A 13,659-nucleotide genomic window follows, 5' to 3' on the forward strand; every position below is an offset into this window, starting at 1 on the left:
GGATAACTTCCTCACACAGCTGGTGAGTGAGCTGACCAGGGAAGGTGCCTCCTGGACCTGCTGCTTGTGAACAGGGAAGAGCTTGTGGGGGAGGTAACGGTTGGAGGCCGTCTAGGGTGCAGTGATCATGAGATGATGGAGTTTTGATCCTTGGAGGAACAAAGAGAGGGGTTAGTAGAACTGCCACCTTAGACTTCCGGAGGGAAAACTTCAACCTGTTCAAAAGACTGATGAACAGAATCCCTTGGGAGGCTGCCCTGAAGGGTATGGGAGTCCAGGAAGGCTGGACATACTTCAAGAGCGAAGTCTTAAAGGCACAGGAGCAGGCTGTTCCTGTGTGCTGAAAAACAAGCAGGCAGGGAAGGAGTCTGGCCTGTCTAAACAGGGACCTTTGGCTGGATCTCAAGAACAGAAGGAGAATCTATGACCTTTGGAAGAGGGGGCAGGTCTCTCATGAAGACTGTAAAGATGTAGTGAAGTTATGCAGGGAGAACATCAAGAGAGCCAAAGCACAGCTAGAGCTCAACTTGGCTACAGCTGTTAAAGATAATAAAAGATGTTTCTATAAATTTGTTGATAGCAAAAGGAGGATTAGGGAAAATCTCTGTCCTTTACTGGATGCAGAGGGAAACATGGTAACTAAGGATGAGGAAAAGGCTGAGGTGCTCAGTGCCTACTTTGCCTCAGTCTTTAGCAGAGGAACTGACTGTTCCCTGGACACCCAGCCTCCTGAGCTGGGACATGGGGAGGGGAAGCAGATTGAGGTCAGCACAACTAAAGAGGAAGTGGTCAGAGACCTGCTGCACTGCTTAGATGCACACAAGTCTGTGGGACCGGATGGGTTACACCCAAGGGTGCTGAAAGAGTTGGCAGATGTGCTCGCCAAGGTGCTTTCCATGATTTACCTGAAGTCATGGCTGACTGGGGAGGTCCCTTTGGACTGGATGGTGGCAAATGTGACACGCATCTACAAGAAATGCAGGAAGGAGGATCCAGGAAGCTATAGACCTGTCAGTCTGACCTCGGAGCCAGGGAAGGTCATGGAGCAGGTCATCTCGAGTGCCATGAAAAGTCATATAATGGACAACCAGGGGATCAGGCCCAGTCAGCAGGGGTTTATGAAAGGCAGGTCCTGCTTGACAAACCTGATCTCCTTCTATGACAGGGCGACCTGCTTATTGGATAAGGGAAAAGCTGTGGATATTGTCTACCTGGATTTTTGAAAAGTATTTGACACAGTTCCCCATAGAATTCTCAGAAAAACTGGCTGCTCATGGCCTGGATGAGCGTGCAGTCTGCTGAATCAAGCACTGGCTGGATGGACGGTCCCAGAGAGCAGTGGTCAGTGGAACTAAATCCATCTGATGGCCGGTCACAAGTGGTGTTCCTCAGGGCTCGGTGTTGGGACCATTTCTGTTTAACATCTTTACTGATGATCGTGATAAGGTCATAGAGTGTATCATCAGTAAATTTGCAGATGACACCAAGTTAAGTGGGAGTGTCGATCTGCATGAGGATAGAGAGGCTCTGCAGAGAGACTTGGATAGATTGGATCGGTGGGCCAACTTTAATGGGATGAGCTTCAACAAGGCCAAGTGCCAGGTCCTGCACTTGGGCCACAACAACCCCCTGCATGGCTACAGGCTTGGGGAGGTGTGGCTGGAGAGCTGTCTGGAATAAAAGGATCTCGGGGTTCTAACTGACAAGCAGCTGAACATGAGCCAGCAGTGTGCCCAGGTGGCCAAGAAAGCCAACGGCATCCTGGCTTGTATTAGAAATAGTGTGACAAGCAGAAGTAGGGAGGTGATAGTGCCCCTGTGCTCTGCAATGGTGAGGCCACACCTTGAATATTGTGTCCATTTTTGGGCACCTCAATATGAGAGGGATATTGAGGTGCTAGAGCAAGTGCAGAGGAGGGCAACGAAGCTGGTGAAGGGCCAGGAGAATAAATCCTGTGAGGAGCGATTGAAGGAGCTTTGACTGAGGAAGAGAAGGCTGAGGGGAGACCTCATCACTCTCTATGGCTTTATAGGAAATGACATTGTAGAGAGGTTGGTGCTGGTCTCTTCTCAGAGGTGACTGGTGACAGAGCAAGGGGGAATGGCTTTAAATTGCAACAGGGGAGGTTCAGACTGGACATTAGGAAAAAATTTTTCACCGAAAGAGTGGTCAGACAGTGGAATAGGCTGCCCAGGGAGGTGGTGTTGTCACCATCCCTGGATGTGTTTAAGGGTCTTTTAGATGAGATGCTGGGGCATATGGTGTAGAGGAGAAATTTGTAGAGTAGGGCTGATGTTTGGACTCAATGATCCCAAGGGTCTTTTCCAATCTGAATGATTCTGTGATGATGTAAAAATATAGTATCATAAGCAAACATGCAGGGTCTCATATTTCTGCTTTGTGAAGTTCAACTCATTTTTAATTTGGTCTGCAAGTCTCATGTTCACAGGGTGTGAGAGAGACTTATTAGGTACATGGCCTTCTGACTCCACTTCTGAGTGACTGACAATCTTCTATGTAGCTGCAATGGATCACTTAAGGAAGATCTATAGGTGTAATTGAGATGTGCGCATGGAAAGTTCAGAACTAATAGTTGTTGACTGATTTTTGTGTGCAGATATGTATAAATGGAGGCAACCATTGCTGTTTCTGTCCAGGGAATTTCCAGTTAAACTTCAAAAACAAGAAGGAAATATGTATTTTTTTAATTTCCTGAAAAGCAGAATCTATGCAAACCCTATATCTGCTTACGGAAACTGATACTCCTGCTGTCTGTCTGAGAACCAGACTCTACATGTAGATTTCCTCCCAGGATTTGTGGCTTTGAGTTACAGCTCTTCAGCAGGCAGCCTGAAGCTTCTGGCTAGATTTACAGGGATTCTATATCTCCCAGCCTGAGCTCAACACTTTTTGTGTGCCAGCTCTATGGCAGGCTGATGGAAATTCTGGCACAGCTCCTTGCCCCTGAGCTGTGGCCATCTGGAACCCCAGATTCGCTGGCAGCACACTGGATTATCTGTACAGAAAGTCTAATCTAAAGCCAGGGGCTTTTTGTGCCACTGAGCAGACCTGCCTAGAACCTACAGTATAGGATTTCTTGAATCTTTTGCACCAAGATCATCATGCCAGAGCTCTACCGTGGTTTCTTACAAGTCTTCACCACTTCCCTGTCTTCATACACCAGAAATATATTTTGTTTACCTTTATTTTTCCAAGACAGAATACTGATGTGGCATTGCCCATCTACTCACTCAGTGTTTAGCATATTCTGGTCTTCCATGCTGGAGGTTTTGCCAAATGGAGACCACTAAAAATATTGTAGCTTTAAGGCAGAAGCATGAACTCTCAAATTGCTGTTTTTCTTTTTCTCCTGTTCTAGATGGAAGATGACTTTCTTGTTGGCTATTTTAATGCAGTCTTGCTGTTTGGACATATTCTGAAGAAATTTATCTTTTCCCAGAGTCCAGTGTCACCTCTCAGTTTCATCAATGAATCCCGAAATACCACCTTTGAAGGTAAAAATGTAGAGTCCTGTGCAGGGTTCACTAAATTGATGAGGGGAAAGAAAATTGTTTTTAAACCCTCTTAGGATAAGTCACTTCTACACTAAACAAGCCCAAGCCCTTCAATGAGTTTTATTCTCACTTCTTTTTCTTTTTAATTATTTTTCCAAAGGATGTTATCTTCAGTATTAGCAGAAGCACTGCATAGCAGTCATTCAGAATCACCTTAGTACATGCAACACAGAAGAGATAGAAAATAAAAATGATGATAATTTGAAACACTGCAATTAGCAAAAGACTGTTTGAGGACCAGATCCCTTTCTGGGCTGTTTCATCTTTCCTGCTGCTTTGAAGTGCAAAGCACATTTAAAGAATATTGCTGCCTAAGGAGGGGGGAAGGAGGAGAGGCAGAGCTTCCCAGACATTAGAAATGTAAGACAGGGATTAGGATGTGAAGCTGGTGTCATTCTTTTGACAAAGAGAGGAACTCTCTTTAGGGAGACTATTTGGAGAATGCGAAAGAAGCTGGAAGAGTGAAGCATATAGGTGGGTTTCAGAGTTCATACTTCCTCCAGAGGCAACCTGGCATTCAGGTTGTTAATTCACAACAGTGGCATTTCTAAGCTTTCCCCCAGAGGTCTAGTCTTGACTTAAGGCCAGTACATATGAAATATGATTGATGTTCAAAATTACTCTGAAGTCCTTTTAGGTAAGCTTTAATTGAAGTAGTTCCAGCCATTTTCCAGTTTACAAAGCCATCGTAGGCCTGGGTGCCTGACAATGTGAGTGTAAGCCATATGGCAATTGGTTGGCCCTTCTTAGTCCACTTGTTCCTCTCACAGGTTGTCTAGTACTATGGGCTTCAAATCACAGAATTCAATCATTAGGAAAAGACAGAGGCGATACTTAGACAAAGAAGTGACAACTCTACCTCTCTGGAAGCAAAGTCCCAGCTGTCACTTTACATTAGAGATCTGTACCAAAATGACGACTCAAAGCTTTGTGTTTATGTCCCATCTACTCTCAGTGAGTACGTGTGTAGAAGTTTCCCAGATTTTCCTAATATGGCCTAGCAGGTTTTAGGCTTATCTTTGAACTAACCATGGTATTCCAAACCTAGCAAAATATAGTTTAGAATTCCTCCTGGAGACAGCATCCTTTTTTGAATATCAGTAAACTTATCTCTTCAGTTTCACTCTAAATTTGAAAGGTAAGTTGCACAAAATTTTTTACTTACGCAAAATAAATCTTGCACTCTAATGCTCCACATTAGCAATAGGTCTAGTTTTTAAAAAAGTGAAAGATGTTGAACCACTTTAATTCTTCCTTGTGCTGGAGGCTGATAGAGTATAAATATTGTTCATACAATATTTATTTTGGTATTAAGAAGGTGGACCATGAAAAATTTAACATCAGTTTTTGAGGTGGGAAGGGAGAAGGTAGTTCCCAACTAAAATGATAATGCTGAGCTTTAGGAAAAATAAAATAAGTCACCAGCAAAAGCAGCAAAAGAGCAAGCTGAAGTTGATCAAAAAGACTCTCCTGAAAAAAAGAAGGGAAAAAATGGTGAGACTTTCAGAAGTGGTGGGCATTGGCTAAGCTTGTGATTTTGTTGAAGTGACTGATTTAATGAGAGCAAAGTCAAGCCACACTGAGGTATTTAGGAAGTTCCACCTTAAAATCATAGCAATGTGCTACATAGGCGATTTCTCAGTCTGCACATTTGCTGACATAGAGAGGCAGGAGGTTAAAGGGAAAAAGATCCTGGTTAAAATAATATTATTGGCGCCAAGCAGGTAGCTCTCAAAAGAGTAAGAGGAATGAAAGCATCCTTATATTTCCTTTCTTGCTAATAGATTCAAACTGTAGATGGAAACAGGCAATTTCCCTTCACACTTCTAAAACGGTCCCTTCAGCGGAGGTTACTCTGACATTCTTGGTATTCTGAAAAAATCCTGACAAATATATTTTTCTATAGCAGTGCAGTCAATTCAACGTCTTTTATTGATTTTGTAGAGAAAATGCAGCATGTTATTAAGGGAGAAGTAGCCCCACACTAAGCTGATATGTATTCTAGCATGTACATGAAGAAAAAAAAATATCCAGAGCATGAGAAATCCTTTTATATATCCCATCCTTCCTGCCATATATTTGTGTTTCTGAGAATGCAAGTCTTCTAACTAATTCCTTGTGTCTGCAGGTGTATTGGGTCCTGTGACTCTAGATGAATTTGGAGACATTGATACCAATTTGACCCTGCTGTATACATCACAGACTGCAACTCATGTATGTATGTGCAGGGAGGAACTGTTCAACCTTATACATGAAAGGAAAAACAAAATACCCTGTACTATTGCATAAGAATGATGAAACTAGATACAGAAGACGTGGTGGCATGCCAAGGCATGCTGTACATCTAGGAGGGGGTCATGAGAGGAGTTCTGGAGACTGACAGGATTGATGTAGTCTGGTGATTCAGTAAGTAAAGTGCAGTTGGTATTTTGTGGGACTGATACATTTCTTTTCAGAGAGAGGGGAGGAATGAGGAAGAATATGGCAGCCAAACATATAGCTAAGCTGAGGAATGCACCACTGTAGCAGAAAGAGCAAGAATAGTTTGAGTTTGGGCAATACATTTGTTAAGGGTAGTTTAAAGCAAGGGACAGAAGAGGGAGAGCACAGCTGCTGACTGCATTTCTTCCCTCCTACACCCATAGTTCAGTACCCTTCTGTATTTCAACACTCAGAAGAATGAGACACGCATGGTGACTGCCAGTCCGGATTTTGTCTGGAAGAACCACAGGCTGCCCAGTGATACTCCAGGCACTGGTGAGACACCCATTAAACCTACCTCTTCTTCAAAGACAAGTCACACAGTTTTAAAATGCATCTGCTGTGCAATCCAGCATGCCACCTTCACACTGCCCCCAGCCAGTGGCACCAGGAGCTGAGGGCAGAACAGCATCTTTCCTTTCCTTGCCCCAGCTGCCCATGTTCTCTGCATCCAGCCTAGTTCTAAACCTGCATTTCTGTTTAGGCGCTACTAAGTCTCTTGTAGACTCCATACTGTACCAGTGGTTGTGTGTAATACCATGGTGTGTTATGGAAGAGGTCACCCCTGAACATATAACCTTCACTAGAAGATAGTGGTGGTGTGAATTGCTCGAAAGACTGTTCAGGAAAGGCAGCAGAGTTAAGGTTATGATAAGTTATCTGACTCTACGTTTCTGTATTGCTGATGCAGCACAGGGCTTCTACTTGCCCCTTTATTCTTTTTGTAGGAAGCTGGGGAGAGGACACAGCACTGTGCAGACTGAGGGTGCTTCTCTGGAGGGGTTTCTTTGAAGAGCTGGCTCTTTGCAGAAAGACAATAGGAAAATAGGTTATTGCTCTGTCTATACCCAAAGTTTAAATCTGAAATCCCAGAAATCATCACCTCCTTTTCTTTTGAGTTTTTGGTGACTCCTAGACAGAACATATGAACTCCCTTGTTCATCAGCATAGCAGAGTAGTAGCCTTGTCAGTCAGATCAGATTGTGATTGTTTCCCCATTTAGACTGCTGCCACATGGTGATTGGCAATGGAAAGGCATATGCTTTAGGGTATGATATGCAGGATAAAAATTATTGCAGTGGTAATGGTTGCAAGGGTTAGTACACAGTGGGTTAGTGTTCAACTGAGTCATTCCCATCAGTGAATGTCCAAAGGTGCCACTGTTAAAGGTCTCTGCTAAAGGCCTCCATTAGTCTGCCATACAGCTTCCCTAACATTAGGGAATAGGTAAAGCAGTAACTGGAGAAACAAACACCTTCTGCTAAATAAGAGCCCATTCCCAGTAAGGTGGTACATGAATTCAGATGTTTTTATTCCTCAGTAAAGTAAATCAGATGGCTTCAAATTAGTGTTTACCTCTCCTAAGAGAAGCAGGGGTAGTTGTTCATTGCCAGGGACCCATGGGAACTGTCAGGAGGAGGCAGCAGCACTGACAAGACTCCATTTAGACAGTTCTGGGAAGAGCAGAGAGAGTTCAGTGGAGCTTTCATTTCTCAACTCTGGTCAAATCTCTGATATCCCTTGGTATCATCACGAGTCCTGCTTGTGCAGAGACAGCAACGCCGCACATGTCAGCCACAGGGTCTCCTTGCACCAGCTCCCTGAGCTGTGTACTGCCTGGCACCAGTCTTCTTGGTGTGGCTCCAGTCCCATTCTCATCCATCCCTTGGGCCCCACAACATACTGTGTTGTCAGTGGAACTTAATTTCTTTAAAACATTCCCTTGAGTATGTCCTTGTTTGAAGCTGCTGCAGAAGTGCAAAAGAAAAATGGGAACTGCAGAATGCCAGTGTCTACAAACCAGTAGCTTAACATTCAGCACTTAATGAAGGCCTGACTGTAGCCAAAGTATACTAAACCAAAGTAAAACCACCTTCCACAGGCACTTGATTTTTTTTTTTTTTTTTTTTAAAATTTTTTTTTTTTTTTTTTTTAAATAAACCTTCCTTCAGTGTGATTCTAAATAAATATATTCCCCCAAAGGGCAACTTTTTAGGGCCAAAGTTTAAGCGATCACCATGCCTTGCCAAGGCCAGTCAAAACTTTCCAACCAGAAATACGTTTTTTCTCCAGGGAGGTGAACAGACACAGCAACCAGAGCTCTACTCCTTCCTAAGGTCTAATTGAGAACAGACGACCTAGTTCTGCTAACCTCCTTCCTCCTGGCATTCCGTAAAAAAAGGGGCTTCATCCACATTTTCCCATTATTCAGGAAGTTTTAACCTTCGCTCTAAACATGGATAAGGTTAGTCTTCAATACACAAATACTTCTGGTTCCTGAGGACCTGAAAACAGTTAATTTGCGATGCGTTCTCCCTTTGTGTGTTGTAATACTAAGAGCCAGGAGGTGGTAGTAGACACTCAGGAACGGGAAATTGTGGTCCGATATCTCTTCCATGGGAATTTCAATCTGCCGACTGTTGAGCTGCAAGCCACTATTCACAAACGTTAAGTTTTAGAGACTTCATACCAAATGGCTTTGCACATTCTCATGTATCTGTCGTTTTATAGTGATGACTTAATGTCCTTTCTTGGCAGATGGAAACAGTAGTACTGACAGTTTTCAATGGAGAGCATCAGACTAATATTAAGTTAACTAGGAGGCCTTGAGACTGATACTGGGATGAACACACAGAAAGAAGGTTGGGAGAAGTGATATACAGGACAAGAAAAATCAAAGCTGGAAAGCTGGGTCCAAAATCCAGAGTTGTTCCTAAACTGAATTCTATGTCAGATGCAGATGCTTACATCGGTGTGTTGAAAATCCCTGCTCAGTTGCTGCCTGATTCTTAAGGCATCTAGTGTGTGTCATGTTGCTTTTTATTTATTTATTATTTTTTACACTTTATCAGTTTTCTGTGTGCCTTTATTTTTGTTTCTGGGCACAAGCAAAAATGCATTAGTCCCAGTAAGTCTGAGTAGTTGAGCTCTTTTACTATCCATAACCAACATGGCAATTTGCAAATCTAGATTCTCCTCTGCCTTCCTTGCCTGAGAGACTCGCTCAGTAGAGTAGGTACACTCTAGAAGTGTGGCCATCAGATGAAGCTCTGCGCTGATGGCCTGTTTCTTTTCAAAGGAAGTTGATGGCTGTAACTTTCATTCTCAGTACTTCTGAGCTTCAAGAACTGACCCAAGACAGGCTTCAGTTTGCTTTTCCACATTAAGACAATCAAAATTGCAACCTCAAATAGTTCCCAGCCTTGGCTGCCCTGTCTGCCTGCTCAGGATTAGGACTCTTCTGTGCTGTGCAGTTCTGGGTCTAAGTCCTCAGATGCCTGAACAGCCTGATTTTCAAATTGTTTGGCACCTGAGAGCTCTCAAGGACACTTTACTAGCTTTGTGGTGCCACCAGATTATTTTCCCTCTATAGCATATGAATTTCCTATTGAAGAGTACAGTCCACTCAGTAGCACTTGTCCCAACGCAGTGTCTACAGTAGTGTTCAGAAATGATTCCACAGTCTCCAAAGCTCTGTCTACAGCAACTACAGAAAGACTTTAAACAACTGGGCCAATAAAGGGAAAACCCAGGTGCAACATGTTGAAAAGTCTGCTTATGTTAAAATGTAAAATGTAAAATATGTACCATGATTTTCATCCTGACCTCTTCTTGGGTAACAAGTTTTTGTGAGAAATGCCTTTCAAATCCACTAGTGGCTGTACTCTATTATCAGCTGAAATTCTGGGTGGAAGCTTTAGGTGTATCCCATCCTGAAGCAAATTATATCAGCAAAGACTTTGGTTGAAGAAGGTATGGGTCATTGTGGAAAATTCACTCTAAAGGGACATATGTCTTTCACACTGGGTGGGTACCCTGAAGGACTGGAAAGAAAAGGACATACATTATAGAGCCTCAACCAGAAAGTCATCACTGAGTATTGCATTTAATGATAAAACCAGTAGGGATCAAACCCTTGTTCTCCATTTCAGAGAAAGCCTCATCCAAAGGAGTCAATGAGGAGCCCATTTTGCATTCAGCAATGGGTATGCTGAGGGAAAACAATGTTTCCTCCCTTCTAGTGACTCTGATCTCAAATTGTCAACTGCTTACCCCATCTACATCCCTATCCCACAGAGACTTGTACCCAAGGTTTGCCTCCACCATCCTCTCTTATGGAGTTATTACAAGGAGAAGTCTGGCTGCTTCATTTTTAAGAATGTGGTTACTAAGAAAAGCCACCTTTTATTCCTGGACTATCCTGGTTTGTTTTTAAAGAGAACACCTGGAAACTGCTGCTGAGCTGATGTGAGATTTGGTGTTGTTAAATTTACTTCTCACCTGCGTGTCCATGCCTCAGGTGGGGATGTAAGACTGCACTGCTCTGGGTTATGCTTCATTCCACAGTGAAAGGGGCAGGCACGTGTCATCTCTAGGCAGTGCTGGACTTTACCAAAGCCTCTCAATTTGGATGTGACCGAAGAATACCCCTGCTCAGCTACTGTGACTTGACATGTGTGGGTGAGGGTAATTTCTTAAATATAATATTGTGTTTCAGTGTCCTCTGTCAAGTTGTTTATTTTTCAATTTTTCTTTTCTGCAGGCCCACACATCTTGACAATTGCTGTCTTTACACTCACAGGAATTGTGATTCTGGTTCTCATCATCTCTTTGCTGATTCTAAGGTACCAACACCTTTGGCCTTCTGTTTGTCCTTGAACAGTTTTCCTTCTAGGGCAATGCCTTTGATCTCTCCTTGAAGAGCCATTCATTAGGTTACCTTACATACTTGGGTGGTTGACCTCAGTGTGAACTCTTTAGTATATGCCAAGTAGTGTTTGCAACTATAGCATTGTTATGTCAGGTTAATAATCATAGGAGAATATGCAGCAAGGCTCAGAGTTTTTGTATCTGCTAACAAACTCTAATTTCTATACATATACAGATACATATGTTTCAGACTGATCAGACTTCTTCCACTTTACTGCCCATCTTTAGTTTACTTGGGATTCACTTATGTTTCTTTAACCTATTAGTAACACAAAAAAATCAGTCTAGAAGGAGGTATTTGTCTTGAGTCACTGTTGGAGTCAAAACACCATGAGGTTTTGGTGTTTTCATATCATGGATCCATCCTGTCTTTCAGTTTCTTCCAACTCAGTCCAATTCCTTGCATGTTGACTAACAGCTGGAGTTTAATAAGTATACTACAGTTCAGCTTTATTACAATGGAAAAAAACAGTAACAGAAATCAATGATGTCTCCCTTTGCTGGAAGAAATGCCACCGCATTTACAAAGTATATGGTTTTCTTTCATATTTAAAAAATTGTCTTACCTGTGCATCTGTTTTCAGTAGCTCAGCATCCCTCTTTGCTATATCTCAGAGAACTTCAGAAAAAGTGAGAAAATCAAGTCTTAAAAAACTTGATTAGAAACAGGTAATACCCAGGGTCTCTTATTTTGAGTGGACCAGTGTGCCTTGCTAACTAAAGCTTTTCACAAGAGAAAAATCAAAGATGAAGATATACAACTCTTACACACCCAGTTGTGTAAGAGTACTTGGGTTGTACTCAAGAAATGGAAGAGCTAATCATTATCACATATAAGCAGTAACATATGAACAGACAGGTAAAGTTTGTAATTGCTATGAAAATTGATAAAAATTTTTCTGGAGACAGTATCGACTGCTTATAAAAAGTTCTGTACTCTTCCGTATTTGCAGATGCACAAAATCTAAAGATTCTGTTTAGATTATTAGGTTATTATTGTATACATATCATTGTAATATTCCTAAACATCAAATATAGAAGATTCCTGAGGATTTTTTTAGAATAAAGCTTACCCTTTTAGTGTCAAAATAATAGCAAAATTCTCAACTATAATTTCAACCAAAGATTGTCTCCTAACAAGCAAAGGAGAAGAGAGACTCACTATGAAAATTAACAAGATGACTCATCATTCCCTTTTATTTCCCAAGTGTCTAGGACACTTGAACTATCCCACAACTCCCTGTGTAGTTCTGACTGTGAAAGTAAAAAGGCGAAGTCCTGAAAAACACATGAATAAATATTAGATCTAGTATATTTTAATTCAGTTTGATATGTACTTAATCACCAGCTGATACCAGTTTGAATTGCAATACACCCTGGTGATACAGCACAGCTGACGAGACTGAACTGAGAAAAACTGTTCTTACAGCAATTATTGGTCTTCCTTATACATATGTATGTTAAAATATATTGGAAAAGGAACATTTATGTTCTTAGCCAATAGCATGGGTTTTCCCATTTGGAGTATTTGCCAGCAGTCATCAGTGTGTTAGGATTCTCCTGCAGTCTCTCTAGTCAGTCCTGTGGGTTTTTTTTTTAAACGAGGAAGGACTTGCACAAATAAACAGGTAATCTGATGAGTAGTAGTCATCTTGCAGCTTTTCTCTAAGAGAAGACAGTGTCTGAAGTTCTTCAAGGGAGACAGCAGTTTCCTTTTCCCCATTCCAAGGGCTTTTCTCTCATTTTCACAAAATGTGCAGAATACAAGGGACACCCACAAAAAGGCATCTCATCTCAACACTGTTGTTACCTCCTCTCCTAGCATTGTATTCACACCAGTTCTTATCATCCAGTGTTGATGGCAGGGCTTCCTTTGGCTTACATTTGTTTGTGGGACCTCCCTTCAGAATAGGTTCAATAACATGGAGGAGAAAACTATATAAAATCCAGACGCTCCCTTGTGCTTTAAATTGTTCTGACATCCCTTGAGACTCTGGCAATTGCCTAGCAGTTGTTCTGCTAAATCTGTTCTGTTCTTCTGCTATGTCTATGGAATTGAATGAGCATTTAGGCTTTCCCAAAGCTAGGGGAGTTCGAACAGGCTCAAACTGGAAAAGCCACAGAGCTTGTGCTCAAGCCTTGCCAACCTGACACCCCATCCTTGTGTCATCCTGACACTAGAAGCTTCTGTGTCCTAACCTCCTGTTGTGAGTTTCGGTTCACTGGGAGGATATTGTGAATGACTTCGCTCGTTTTGCAGGAAGTACAGGAGAGATAATAAGCGCCGGTGGAAGAAATGGTCCCATATACCGCCTGAGGAAATTTTGCCTCTGGAGACTGGTGAGACAAGTCATGTTAGTTTGAAGGTAAGAAAAGCACAATGCCCAAAGCTGGGTCTTGGATTTTGTCTTCTAAAGACCACTGATGCTGGGGTATTGGCATATTCTAACTACAATGCAGGCTACGGCTCTGAGAGAACTAGGTCTGTTAAAATTAATTTTCTAAAAAGTTTTCATAACCCTCACTTGCTGTATTGAAGAAAAAAGAGATTATTCTCCATCTACCACTCCCTAATAGAATATATGTATTCACCAGATTTAAAACTCATTTTGTGATGGGCAAATGGGCTGGGTATTGATTTCCAGTCTCTTCTTGATACAAATAATTTCCCTGTACTTTGTTATGCCTCTGTAATGCCCAAGAGCATGAAAGCAGCAGGTGGAAGCCCTGGCAGCTGTGGGAGTGGTGTTTATGTCCCACACTTTCTGTGGCATATAGTGGCCCTCCCTAGAGAGAGAGGCTTATGCTTTTCTGTGTGGCACACACTATCATTACTTATCTCTCTGGACCTGCCAAGAGAGGAGTAGGTGATAATTGCAAGTTAATTAATCTT

General features: G+C 42.2%; 1 protein-coding gene across 1 annotated transcript in view; it reads left to right on the plus strand.

The window, feature by feature from the left end:
* Window positions 1–13,659, plus strand: part of GUCY2C (guanylate cyclase 2C) — a 53,281-nt gene that overhangs the window by 17,339 nt on the left and 22,283 nt on the right. The window contains exons 8-12 of the mRNA XM_026868584.1: window positions 3,380–3,515; window positions 5,704–5,789; window positions 6,221–6,332; window positions 10,600–10,681; window positions 13,027–13,132. Coding sequence (XP_026724385.1) covers window positions 3,380–3,515; window positions 5,704–5,789; window positions 6,221–6,332; window positions 10,600–10,681; window positions 13,027–13,132 — 522 coding nt within the window. The remainder of the gene's footprint in view (window positions 1–3,379; window positions 3,516–5,703; window positions 5,790–6,220; window positions 6,333–10,599; window positions 10,682–13,026; window positions 13,133–13,659) is intronic.

This window comes from Athene cunicularia (genome assembly GCF_003259725.1).
Source record: "Athene cunicularia isolate RWA chromosome 1 unlocalized genomic scaffold, athCun1 chr1_part2, whole genome shotgun sequence".
In the NCBI taxonomy this organism is placed as follows: domain Eukaryota; kingdom Metazoa; phylum Chordata; class Aves; order Strigiformes; family Strigidae; genus Athene; species Athene cunicularia.